The sequence below is a fragment of the Lepidochelys kempii genome, chromosome 2 (genome assembly GCF_965140265.1).
Source record: "Lepidochelys kempii isolate rLepKem1 chromosome 2, rLepKem1.hap2, whole genome shotgun sequence".
Taxonomy (NCBI): Eukaryota; Metazoa; Chordata; order Testudines; family Cheloniidae; genus Lepidochelys; species Lepidochelys kempii.
The window spans coordinates 140,759,624-140,773,505 of record NC_133257.1 but is presented as its reverse complement, the minus strand read 5'-3'; the positions used below and the strand labels follow the sequence as shown (position 1 = coordinate 140,773,505).

General features: G+C 39.1%; 1 protein-coding gene across 5 annotated transcripts in view; it reads right to left on the bottom strand.

Annotated features, from left to right (window-relative positions):
* The window catches only part of CTNND2 (catenin delta 2), a 1,187,410-nt gene that overhangs the window by 792,875 nt on the left and 380,653 nt on the right, over positions 1–13,882 (bottom strand). The window contains exon 1 of one of the 5 annotated variants that reach the window (XM_073332335.1): positions 3,971–4,010. The exons of 3 other annotated variants lie outside the window; for them this stretch is intronic. In XM_073332335.1, the coding sequence (XP_073188436.1) occupies positions 3,971–3,973 (3 nt within the window). In that variant the 5' untranslated portion in view covers positions 3,974–4,010. Of the gene's footprint in view, positions 1–3,756; positions 3,850–3,970; positions 4,011–13,882 lie in introns of those variants that run through there. One more of the 5 variants, XM_073332336.1, reaches the window with a different exon arrangement.

Below are 13,882 nucleotides of genomic sequence, written 5' to 3'. Positions count from 1 at the left end.
TTCATGGCTAGGGCTCCTAAGCACTATGGTAATACAAATAAATCATTATCATCAATGATGGATCAACATCAACATAATCAGACTTCACTTTTTGAGTTGTCTGAGTGACTTCCCTCTCACCTTTGCTTTGGGTATGATTCATCCTTATGAAAGAAGTGGCAGCACTCACAGGGGATGCCTTTCCTGCCACTAGCTGAAGACAAAATTATTTGGGTGAGGCTTTGGGCCTTTCTCCCTGTCAGTAGAAGCAGGCTATGTGAGCCTCTTCATAGTCAGAAAGAGCAGCCCATAACCCCCAGGCTAAAACCTTTCTCTCTTCTCAGCAGAATTAGTGATAAACACCAGCAACCCCCACCTCCTTTGCACTTTCATATGCTCTAGCACACAACAGAAGCTGGGGAGTATCATTTTACAGGAGGTACAAGGAGACCAGAAGCCTGAAGTTTCACAAGAACGATATCAGTGGGGTAGATCAATATGAGAAGACACTGGCAGGAGATGTGAGGGCTACTTTAACCAAGCAGGTCTGTAGTATTATGTCCATTTGCAAATGAGTATGTTGAGGTACAGAAAGGTTGTTACTCTAGATCACAAAGTAAGTAAATACAGAACAAGGGGTATAATTCCCACATCCTGATTCCTCAAATTGTTTAACAACTACTCCTTGCTCCCTCCGTACAAGCAGGCTATTCAGTTTAAATACAGCTACTCTGCATGCTAGACTGTGTTGTGTACCACTTGCTCATCTCAGCTATTGCTGCTGCCTGTTGAACAAGATATGGGTGTGCACTGGAGCTGAAACAGCAGTGTGCAAATGCCAAAACAGACATATTCCATGTCCTAGACAGAAACCGCATACCCCAGAAATTCCGCATTTAGTATTTACTCCAACCCCAGATTGCAACTGCCCTTATGCAGTACTTGTGTGGTCTGACAAGGAGGGTTGTAATCAATATGTATTTCTTGATTCCACAAACACATTTCCCACAAAACCCACTGCTTGCTCCAGAATTGTACATCAGAATCTAAGCTTTCATTTAAACAAATGTTTCTGGCCCTCATAACTCCAAAGAAAACCTTCCAAATGTAAGCCAAGTGAATGCAGTGATATCTGCCAGAGTCAGAGAGAAAAAGAAACAATAGCCCAAACTACCTGATGCCTCTGAAAGGGCTGTTAACATTTAAATTGTTATTAGGTTACAAAGTTATCTATTTCTCTGCTGATCAGTTTAGCAGAAGCACTCTATGCTTATTCCCCAGTTTCAAAAGACTTTGCATACCTTCCCAGCTGCCAAAGGCCCCAGTTGTCAAAGCCTTCACACTTCCTTCAATAAATTCAACACAAAATTTTGTTTTGTCCCATAATACACTCACTGTGTACACATATACAGATCTGAATTCATACCTGGTGTAACTCCCTGGAAATCAGTGAAGTAACACAAGGAATAAATTTGGCCCATTATGTCTCCTGTGTGTAGCTGCTTGAATAAATACACATATGCATGCAAAGAACCATGAAGCACCTCTATTCATCAATGCATTTAAAACCTATCAGCAACTTTCAGCCTCTTGAAGTATTTATTTTCCAGTTTCATTAGGATTGCACACACAGCCTCTGACACAGGACCACATGAGTGACCTTACTTCATTGAACAATTTTTTGTCTCGAGTCACAAAATCAGAAATGTAAAACAAGTTTAACTATTGAAATCACTTCATGTTTTGTTTTGTCACAGTGTATTTCACACGTCTCCCCCAAAACTGCCTACTGTTCTTCAGAAAACTAACAAATGTTATTTTTAATTAGAATTTGTGAATTTCATTTCAGAAACCACCATTAATAAATTATGCTTCATTTATTAATTCAATGAAATAATCCTTGGTGACAGGCATATTTTAAATATATTACAAATTTACATTCTGCAACATATAATTGAAACTATACACTCAGCAAATGATTGATAACTGATGTATATCATATAAGGTCTTAACTATTCTCATTAAAATTAGGCTAATGTCTTCTTTGTGGGTACAATAAAACTGATTAGTAGATCTAAAAGAATATTTTAGCAAGGTTTAGATTGACCGGGGTAATGCTTTTAAAACACGGGACCCAGTAAAGCATTTAATTATGACAGCTAAGCTCTTCTCAGATAAAAAGATTTTCCAATCATAATACAATTAATACAACTTTATGTATGTTTAAGAATGAGAAAATCTGAATTAAGATATCTTTCACACCACATACTCTGGAATACATTTTTAAAAACACTTAGCAGAGGATTAAAGCAACTAAGCTATACTGATCTAGGAAATATTTGTCTTTGAGTTTAGCCAACAAATAACCCTACATTTAACAGTTATTTTTATATCAAAAGATGATGCCCTTAAAGACGATATGTTTTATTTGCTGTAGACATTGTTATAGAGAATACACATATTAATGTAATCTGACAAAGACATTCTACTTGTAAATACTATTAATTCTGTGGTAATACAATCCTGCACTGTATTCAGGCAGAAGTAATTTGACAGCAATTCACTACAAGACACATCAAACTGTACCTTATCTTTTTGCTACATAAATCACCCTAACTGTAGACAGTTTATCATGTTTATTCTAATTACTTTTTAGAAATTTCGTTTGAATTCATCCATCAATGATATGCCATTAAATAACATGTTACTGTCAAAAAAGAACAGCAATCAGTTTCAGAATAAAACTTGAAAGGCTGGTACGATTTTTAGACAAACTGAGCTGCTGGGATCAATTCATTTATTTAATTTGCTGAACAGTCACTCATATTCCCCAATGACTTCTGCCAGTAGCAGAGAAATCCATGAGGTCATAATCATGCATTATTGTCACTAATCTTCTATAAGTGATTTCTAATCAGTTAAATCATTTGAGTAAAAATGTACCTGCAAAGCTAATAGCTTACAGGCTTTGTTTAATTATATAAAATTCACATGTCATTCTCATCTGTATAATTTGGAATCAGGGAAACATATAAATTACTATGATACACTACAAAGCATTCATTCACAGAGAACTAAGGTTTTCCAGGGTAAAAGTGGAAAGCAACAGGTGCGTAGCTCAAAATATCCAATTATGAAAAGACATTTTGCACTGCAAAGATCATTCAGTTAATTTTTCTGATCTCTCTGTGGAGTTATTGATTTCCTTAGGACATAGCTTTAGACTGATTGAAACGAACAAAACCACAAACATCAAATAAACTGTTATTGTTTGAGTTAGGGCAAGAAAATATTCTAGGAACTAAGACACCTTTACTAAAAAGTAACATTACTTACTTGTCTTTATCCAATGTAAAATGTTCAGGGTTTCTTTTTTCTATTTTTATTTCTAAAATTACTGTAAGTTGTTGAAAAAACTATGAGGTAATCACCAGCTAGTTAAACAGTATTCCAACTGTGATGGACTTAGCTAGATAGAAGTGTTATTCGTTCTTAACAAACATTCTTGAATTATTACGATTTTCAAACATTGTTTTGTAGTGAATGACAAAAAGATTATATAACTAGATTAAAGCTATTCACAACTGTCTCATAGATTTTAAGGCCAGAAGGGACCATCATGATCATCTAGTCTGTTCTCATGCACACCATATTGTCCTTTAGCAAAACTTGTAGTTTTTTTCAAAACACATTCTAGCAATCTAAGTTTCAGGAAAATAGTTTTCTAAACTTTCATCACAATTTTACAAAAGAACTGATTTAGCTTTAACTTTTTACCTTTGTTGTACAATTCGTAATTTAACTCTCCTTAATCTCTTCCAAAAAAAGCAGTCTAGGCAAACAAGACTAATCAACAAAGCTGAAGAGAGAGTTTTCCCTCCTTTCCAAAGCAGTAGTTCAGGCAGAACTAGTCAATTCCGCCCCCCCCCCCCCCGCCCCTTATCACTTAAAAAAGAAACTTAAAAGATTTTAAATGGAGAATGCTGTTTACCATCCTGAACACTCAGAAAACCAAAAAACAGCACTGCCTTCTTTTGGTTTCATCATTCTAGCATTTACAGTAAAATGAAACAGAAAATGATATTCATTAGAGCTACCACAAGCCCAGTGGTTGCAGTCTTAAAACAGAAAAGAATGGAGTTCAGTCAGGCACAAAGGTCTCCATGGCAACAGTGAATTTAGACCCCCATTGGCATTATTTATGCAACATTTCATCACAAAAGGACCCTCCCACTAGCCTAGCTGGCATATTCTACAGTTTTCCAATCTCTCTTCCTTTTTCCTTTAATTCGTATCTGGCCCTTAAGCTATTTGTATCTCAACATAAATATCCCACAGTGTTGTGAAATAAATTCAACCTGTCTTTCAGCTTTGTTGTGCTATATTTCAAAGACAGCAAGTGCATTTTAAAAACCTGTAGAGTTTACATTTAAAAACCTTTCTACTTTTATATCAAAGATCCATAGTTTACCAACAAAAATAAATTTTGACTGTTTAAATACAGTATTTTGTGCTTGTATTTCATTAAATTCTTCCTAAATATGTGACTAGACATTGAAAAACAGTTTAGAAAAAGCAGTATTGGCAAAAGTGCAAAGCAGATGCCACGTTATTAAACTACTGGCCTGTGCCCATTTCCCAATGATAATTTTTCATCTGTTTGCGCCGTATAGAAATCTAATTTAACATTTATGTATTTTTATTTTGCTTTTTGCAGCTATGAGAAGGGTCATATATTTGATTTACATTCACATTATAGTGGAAGTTAACAGAAAATGAAAATGCATAATAAAACAACTTTCTATGCTATCGCAACTCAAACAAGTCTTTTTGTGAATTTATTATCATTTCCCTTTTTACTTTAATACCTAGTTTTACTGTATGACTTTAATAGACTGTTTAAAATAAAAACTTTTATAATTTTTGCTCTGACAAACTTAGATAGAGGTAAATGTAAAAAGTGAGTGTAAGAGATAAAAGCAGATTAAGGGTTAAGGCCTTCTTTCCTTCTGTATTTAAAACTCTAGGGTCCCAACGTTGCAAATGTTTATGTACCCAAGTAACTTTATGCATGTGAGTAGTTCCATTAACTCAATGAAATTACTTATGTGCATTAATGTTTGTTGGGTTCAACAATGTTTTTGGCTCCCCAATAAGAAAAATATAATATCAATGATGGATAACTTCATATTAAATCATTCTAGCCATGGATATTCCTGTAAATAGCTGACTTACTGTATTTTTTCTGTGCTGAAAACCTTTAGTTACACATGTAATTCCACTAAAATCAATGAGTAATATGTAAATAATAATTTGTGCATAAATAAAGGATTGATTCTGCAAATCCTAATTAATTAACAAATAGATCATCTGAATATTCAGAGGAAAATACTTTTTGGCTACTTTTTTAATGTAAGCAAAATGCTTTTTGGGAAATCTTTGTCTCTCTCCCCTTCCCTCCCCAGAGAATGAGGAAGATAAATAGATACAGAGAGGGCCGGCTCCAGGAACCAGCGAACCAAGCAGGTGCCTGAGGCGGCAGGATGTCGGGCTCTGGGGCGGCAATCAGCCCTCGGCGGCGTCAGTGGTGGGAATTCGGAGGCCGCCCCGTCACTCCGCCTCCATGTTCGGCGGACAGGATTTCACCTCCCCGTTCTGCAGCAAGGCTTTTTTTCCCCCCGCTTGGGGCAGCAAAAACACTGCAGCCGGCCCTGGATACAGACGTTACACATATACACATGTAGGGTATCTCTACACTACAGAGCTGGGGATGTGATTCCCACCTTGTGTAGACACACTCACACTGGATCTCATCCAGTTAGTGCGTTAATATTTGTAGTGTAGCTGTGGTAGCACACGGAGCAGCAAGCGGTGAGTGAGTGGCATGGGCTAGCCATGCCAAGCATGGAGGCACGACGTTCAGGTGGGTTTGTACTTGGGGTGTATAGCCTATATAAAGGAGAAATCAGGTTCTGGCCTACGTTGGTGTAAGTGTAGAGGAATATGGGAAACGAGGTTGCTATTGTGAGAAAAGTTTGACATAAGCTGGAGACAGGAAAATGTGAACATTTAAGTTAGCAAGTACATGACCCAAGGTTATACTGTGGCTATCCTTCGGTTATAACTGTTTTTTAATTAGTGTTTTTAAGAATTGTGAATATTTTATTAAAATGCTATCTATATTGATAGTATGGGAAGGACATTAGTATAGATGTTAAGCTCAGCAATGTGCAATGTGAAGAACCAATAAGGTGTCAGAAATGTGATTATGGTAGGTTCAAGGTTAATTAGTATTATAAAAGATTATAAAAGAAGTAGTTTTGTTAAAACTGGGGGAGATCCAATTAATATCAAAAGGATATGTTAAGTTCCAAGATTATAAGGCTGCACTTCACTCTGTTATCAGTAGATTGATTGCCCATATTTCATCTTTGAGGATAAGTATAATTGTAGTATTGTGTAAGCAGTAACTGGATGCCTGTTTCCTTAACTGCTAATTTTTCTTTTGAATAACGTTTAGTTTTATTATTCAACTTGTTCCCTAGTGATCCTCTACTAAATAATTTTTCCGTAGCTGACCGAGAAGCTCGAACCTGAAAACTAATTTGGGATTTATGGCACCTTTAGCTGTAACAACTTAATATTAATTGGGAACATTCCACCATAAAAGTAACAAAAGATTACAGGTGGCTAGCCCATGCCTCCCTTCCAACTGCCCATGCTATTGTGGCTACACTATTTTTAGTACGCTAGCTCGATGAGCACTAACATGAGTATGTCTGCACAAACTGGGAATCACACCCCTGTCTCATCATGTAAATTTAGCCTTAAAGTGGGCCAGCTCTTTAGCTAGTGTAAATCAGTGCAGATCTATTGACTTTATGGATCTGTCCCAAATAGATGTATGTATTCGAATATGATTTTATCATTCTTGTGAGAGCTAGGGATGGGCACTTCTCTTATTTGTTTTATAAATCAAAATAAAATAAAATTATTATATCCATTTTAATTCACGAATTAATGTGTTTATGCACTGGAGAGGAATTAACATTCGTCTACACTAATACGAGCTGGCTCTCAATATTAACATCAAATGACTAAAGTAATACTGAAAAGAATACTGACCTTTTGTTACATTTTAGTACATTAAAAAAACCAAACTTTATATTCAATCCAGACCAAAAGAAAACAAGACTTTATGCATACCAAAGTACAGTTGTCCCTTTTTTGAAGAGCAATGATCAAAGATCTAACATCCTATACTTCTGTTTATCATTAGTGATTGGAAGTTGTAACATTTTAAACAGAAATTATAGCAGGTTGCTCTCTAAATGTCATAGTGAAGATAGAGGACAGTTTTGCTAGCTTTTACAGGATACACTGTGTGCATGTCATAAGGAGGGAGCGAGATTGCAGTGTCTGAACAGAATGGGCTGACTCAGCTTTTAATCGCCAGACTTCATTCATCCATACTCCCTATGGTAGAGGTAAGTGCAGTAATAATGATCACCTAATAGGGGAAGAAAGAAAGCTGGAAGCAAAAAAAAACCCCACACAAGCACTTTCGGAAAGTCAGCTGGTTTTAGTATAAAAAACTGCTTTTGTGTATCTGCTATGAGCAGTGCCAGTGATACAAAAAGGCCACAATCAACGTATTGTCCCAGCAAAATGATCGCAATGAAAATATAATTAGTAATAGAAGTTTTAAGATTTCAGTGTCTGTTTCACGACACTGGGGAGGGGACGAGTGCTTTATAAGATTTTTTCTTTTATGAATTAAGTTACATATTTACTACTTTCCCTATAGTTTTGCCAAGCCACTGGCTTGTTTCAAAGAAAACAATAGCAGATTTTACCTTTATTTTCCTTTCCTGTTTAGGAGGTACTGAAGATTATTATTTCTGATAAATAAAAGGCCATGAAATGGCAGTCTAATGAGCAAAATGTACTCCACATGAAATAGTGTCTCCAAAGGATAATTAAGTACACATTACTCAAAATATCTTATTTCACTGAGATATTGTGACTGACCCTCCAGTTAGTATTTCAATACACTAATAGATGCCTTTGTCTCAGAAAGGTTCAACATCAATACATAAAAATACAGTTCCTGTGTTTTTATGTATATTAAAGCAGCGTCCAAAGTTTACGAGATGTATATAGTCCCCACATGTAGAAGTATATTAACTGAGAAATTAAATTTAATGTGTTTATTGAATACAAATGAACAATATACTCCAGTTAGTGAGATAAATGCAAAATCATATAAAATAAGGACTCATATGATTGTATTAAAATATTTTGTTTGTTACATAATCTTGAACCTTTTTCAGTTAAATAAGTGCTATTTGTAGCTATTTAATGGAAGTTAGGCAAGACTATTCCAAACTAAATTCCAGAGTAACAGCCGTGTTAGTCTGTATTCGCAAAAAGAAAAGGAGGACTTGTGGCACCTTAGAGACTAACCAATTTATTTGAGCATAAGCTTTCGTGAGCTACAGCTCACTTCATCAGATGCATACTGTGGAAAGTGTAGAAGATCTTTTTATATACACACAAAGCATGAAAAAATACCTCCCCCCACCCCACTCTCCTGCTGGTAATAGCTTATTTAAAGTGACCACTCTCCTTACAATGTGTATGATAATCAAGGTGGGCCATTTCCAGCACAAATCCAGGGTTTAACAAGAATATCTGGGGGGGGAGGGGTAATGAATGAAAAAAGTAGGAAACTCTGTTTTTTCCCAAATGTTTTAGTGTTGAGGTATGTTCTGTTGCTCTGATACAGAGAGGTTCTTAAGCACTTAAAGTTGAACTCATGTTTAAGTGCTTTGCTGCATTGGGACCTGCTTCATATTGAGGAAGGCAAGCCATAAGAAAATAAACAGGAGGAGGCAGGAGTGTGCTTTGTAACATACTTTGGATCTTGGCTTCCCTGCACTTCTCATTCAAACAAAACTCCAGTTAAATGAAAGTTTTAGTTGAGAAGGGAGTGCAGAGTGCAGGTGTAACAAGGAATATCAGGACTAATTATGTACAATTACTCTCCTTCCTGTGCTTCAGTTTAATTCTTTACTGACCCATAGCCCAGATTTCCATCTTTTCAGGGAGACTCAAAAAGCATTATACACAGTTCTTTGGTCTGTGCTATACAGGAGGTCAGGATAGATGCTCACAATGGTCCTTTCTGGCCTTGGAATCTATGAAATGCAGGGTCAAGCTATTTTAAACCCTGAATGATACATACAACAGCTATTAGATAACTATTATTGTCTTCAGTGTATTCTTCCTGTACCGACTGTTTACATAGTGACGTTTTTTCTTACATCTGGATCTCAATTTTGGGTTTTCAGTTTAACATTCACAATCTTTTGTTTTAAAAAAGCATGACAGAAACACACACACTTTCCACAGGCAGTGTGTTTTTTACTTTCTTTTTTCAGAATTTGAATAAAAAATGTCATGTGTCAAACTCCATATCCAGTGCCACCCACCAATTTAATGGATGGGAAACTTGACTGGATCTGCAAGATGCCAGACAGCTTTAGGATAAAAGGGGGAGTTTATATAGAGATAGGCCCATCCTCCCCCAGGCATTTGCTGCCCACTGGCTGGCCAGACAGATGTGAGCCAATTAGCTCTTATTTCCCACAGTAATTTATTTAAACCCTGGGGCGGAGTTTCTCAGGCCTCTTGCCACATTTTCACTTGAACACTCTCCCTACAGTTTAGTATAGGAAATGTGTTGTTAGATTACTGTGACTGGACTCGGACTGATTACTTGTTTAAGGGTCAGGAAGGAATTTTTTTTGCCATCAGGACAAATTGTCTGTGGCCTAGCGTTTTGTTGTTGTTGGTTTTTTTTGGGGGGGGTGGGAGGGGGCTCTATGGTGCTGTGAGGAAGGCACAGTTAAGTTAAACAGTTATAGGAATTAAGGGGTTAGTGTTAGGAATTTATGAATATTAGTTTGTCTCAATTTACAGCCAGTGTCCAGGCAGATAAAAGGCCAAAGAGTCAGTGACGAGAAAAGTAGAGACATGGGATTTTGCTGGTGGACCTCAGGTCAATGGGAAAAAAGGAGACCTGAAGTCCTTGTAGACCAGGATCCCTCTTTGGTACCTTCTGTCCCCATTGGAGGAGAAGGTGAGAGGATTGAGTTGAGCAAACTGAATCCTAGAGTAGGCAGTGGAGAGTCTACCCTGAGTTATGAGCTATATGATAGAAGCAATGTAAACCCTGCAGTGGACCTAAATATGTCTGATATGGAGAGATGGGCAGACAGCACCCCACTCCAATGTTAAATTTTAATAAGCTGCAGCCTGTCACTTAAAATCCATGCCTGTATCTGTCCTCCTTTACTTGTGTGTACTGATCAATGACTTCAGCCTTTTCAGTAAACAGAAATGTCTGGACTGTAAACCCTTTGAGTTAGCAGCACTAAGTCCAGTGCTAATGGGTGACGTGTTCTCTTCAGCTTGTCTGGTCAGTCAATGGAACTTAGGCACATGACGAATTCATGTGGTGAACAGAGATGAGGAAAGCAGACTTTGACTCCCTCAGGGAACGGATGGCCAGGATCCCCTGGGGGACTACATGAAGGGGAAAGGAGTCCAGGAGAGCTGGCTGTATTTCAAGGAATCCCTGTTGAGGTTACAGGGACAAACCATCCCGATGAGTCGAAAGAATAGTAAATATGTGTCATAAATATAAAGGGAAGGGTAAACCCCTTTGAAATCCCTCCTGGCCAGGGGAAAGCTCCTCTCACCTGTAAAGGGTTAAGAAGCTAAAGGTAACCTCGCTGGCACCTGACCAAAATGACCAATGAGGAGACAAGATACTTTCAAAAGCTGGGAGGAGGGAGAGAAACAAAGGGGCTGTGTCTGTCTATATGCTGGTCTTTACCGGGGATAGACCAGGAATGGAGTCTTAGAACTTTTAGTAAGTAATCTAGCTAGGTATGTGTTAGATTATGATTTCTTTAAATGGCTGAGAAAAGAATTGTGCTGAATAGAATAACTATTTCTGTCTGTGTATCTTTTTTTTAACTTAAGGTTTTGCCTAGAGGGGTTCTCTATGTTTTTGAATCTAATTACCCTGTAAGATATCCACCACCCTAATTTTACAGGGGGGGTTTCTTTATTTCTATTTACTTCTATTTTTTATTAAAAGTCTTCTTGTAAAAAACTGAATGCTTTTTCATTGTTCTCAGATCTAAGGGTTTGGGTCTGTGGTCACCTATGCAAATTGGTGAGGCTTTTTATCCAACATTTCCCAGGAAAAGGGGGGTGCAAGTGTTGGGAGGATTGTTCATTGTTCTTAAGATCCAAGGGTCTGGGTCTGTAGTCACCTCGGCAAATTGGTGAGGCTTTTTACCAAACCTTGTCCAGGAAGTGGGGTGCAAGGTTTTGGGAAGTATTTTGGGGGGAAGGACGCGTCCAAACAGCTCTTCCCCAGTAACCAGTATTAGTTTGGTGGTGGTAGCGGCCAGTCCAAGGACAACGGGTGGAATATTTTGTACCTTGGGGAAGTTTTGACCTAAGCTGGTAAAGATAAGCTTAGGAGGTTTTTCATGCAGGTCCCCACATCTGTACCCTAGAGTTCAGAGTGGGGGAGGAACCTTGACAATATGGCAGGCGACCAGCTTGGCTTAATGATGAAATCCTAGCGGATCTTAAACATAAAAAAGAAGCTTACAAGAAGTGGAAGGTTGGACATATGACCAGGGAAGAGTATAAAAATATTGCTCGGGCATGTAGGAATGATATCAGGAGGGCCAAATCGCACCTGGAGCTGCAGCTAGCCAGAGATGTCAAGAGTAACAAGAAGGGTTTCTTCAGGTATGTTGGCAACAAGAAGAAAGCCAAGGAAAGTGTGGGCCCCTTACTGAATGAGGGAGGCAACCTAGTGACAGAGGATGTGGAAAAAGCTAATGTACTCAATGCTTTTTTTTGCCTCTGTCTTCACGAACAAGGTCAGCTCCCAGACTGCTGCGCTGGGCATCACAAAATGGGTAAGAGATGGCCAGCCCTCTGTGGAGATAGAGGTGGTTAGGGACTATTTAGAAAAGCTGGACATGCACAAGTCCATGGGACCGGACGAGTTGCATCCGAGAGTGCTGAAGGAATTGGCGGCTGTGATTGCAGAGCCATTGGCCATTATCTTTGAAAACTCGTGGCGAACGGGGGAAGTCCCGGATGACTGGAAAAAGGCTAATGTAGTGCCAATCTTTAAAAAAGGGAAGGAGGAGGATCCTGGGAACTACAGGCCAGTCAGCCTCACCTCAGTCCCTGGAAAAATCATGGAGCAGGTCCTCAAAGAATCAATCCTGAAGCACTTGCATGAGAGGACAGTGATCAGGAACAGCCAGCATGGATTCACCAAGGGAAGGTCATGCCTGACTAATCTAATCGCCTTTTATGATGAGATTACTGGTTCTGTGGATGAAGGGAAAGCAGTGGATGTATTGTTTCTTGACTTTAGCAAAGCTTTTGACACGGTCTCCCACAGTATTCTTGTCAGCAAGTTAAGGAAGTATGGGCTGGATGAATGCACTATAAGGTGGGTAGAAAGCTGGCTAGATTGTCGGGCTCAACGGGTAGTGATCAATGGCTCCATGTTTAGTTGGCAGCCGGTGTCAAGTGGAGTGCCCCAGGGTCCTGGGGCCGGTTTTGTTCAATATCTTCATAAATGATCTGGAGGATGGTGTAGATTGCACTCTCAGCAAATTTGCGGATGATACTAAACTGGGAGGAGTGGCAGATACGCTGGAGGGGAGGGATAGGATACAGAAGGACCTAGACAAATTGGAGGACTGGGCCAAAAGAAATCTGATGAGGTTCAATAAGGATAAGTGCAGGGTCCTGCACTTAGGACGGAAGAATCCAATGCACCGCTACAGACTAGGGGCCGAATGGCTATGCAGCAGTTCTGCGGAAAAGGACCTAGGGGTGACAGTGGATGAGAAGCTGAACATGAGTCAGCAGTGTGCCCTTGTTGCCAAGAAGGTCAGTGGCATTTTGGGATGTATAAGTAGGGGCATAGCGAGCAGATCGAGGGACGTGATCGTTCCCCTCTATTCAACATTGGTGAGGCCTCATCTGGAGTACTGTGTCCACTTTTGGGCTCCACACTTCAAGAAGGATGTGGATAAATTGGAGAGAGTCCAGCGAAGGGCAACAAAAATGATTAGGGGACTGGAACACATGAGTTATGAGGAGAGGCTGAGGGAGCTGGGATTGTTTAGCCTGCAGAAGAGAAGAATGAGGGGGGATTTGATAGCTGCTTTCAACTACCTGAAAGGGGGTTCCAAAGAGGATGGCTCTAGACTGTTCTCAATGGTAGCAGATGACAGAACGAGGAGTAATGGTCTCAAGTTGCAGTGGGGGAGGTTTAGATTGGATATTAGGAAAAACTTTTTCACTAAGAGGGTGGTGAAACACTGGAATGCGTTACCTAGGGAGGTGGTAGAATCTCCTTCCTTAGAGGTTTTTAAGGTCAGGCTTGACAAAGCCCTGGCTGGGATGATTTAACTGGGAATTGGTCCTGCTTCAAGCAGGGGGTTGGACTAGATGACCTTCTGGGGTCCCTTCCAACCCTGATATTCTATGATTCTATGAGAACTCACATGCGTACAGTTCAGCACTTGCTTAAGTGCTTTGATGGTGGCTTCTTTACTGACTTCAAGGAGCTACTGAGCCAGCTTAGTAACTACTAGTACCCCTTTCTGGGCACTTATAGCTGTGCCCCTGCTCTGCAGTTTGTGCAGAGGCAGACACAAAGATGTTTGCAAAATAATCCTGCTTTTTCATTGCTTCTCTCCATTTCCTTGGACCTAATGTCCCCTCCCCCACAACATACATAAACCCACCGTCAACACAACTGCAATATAAAATCAGGTGTATT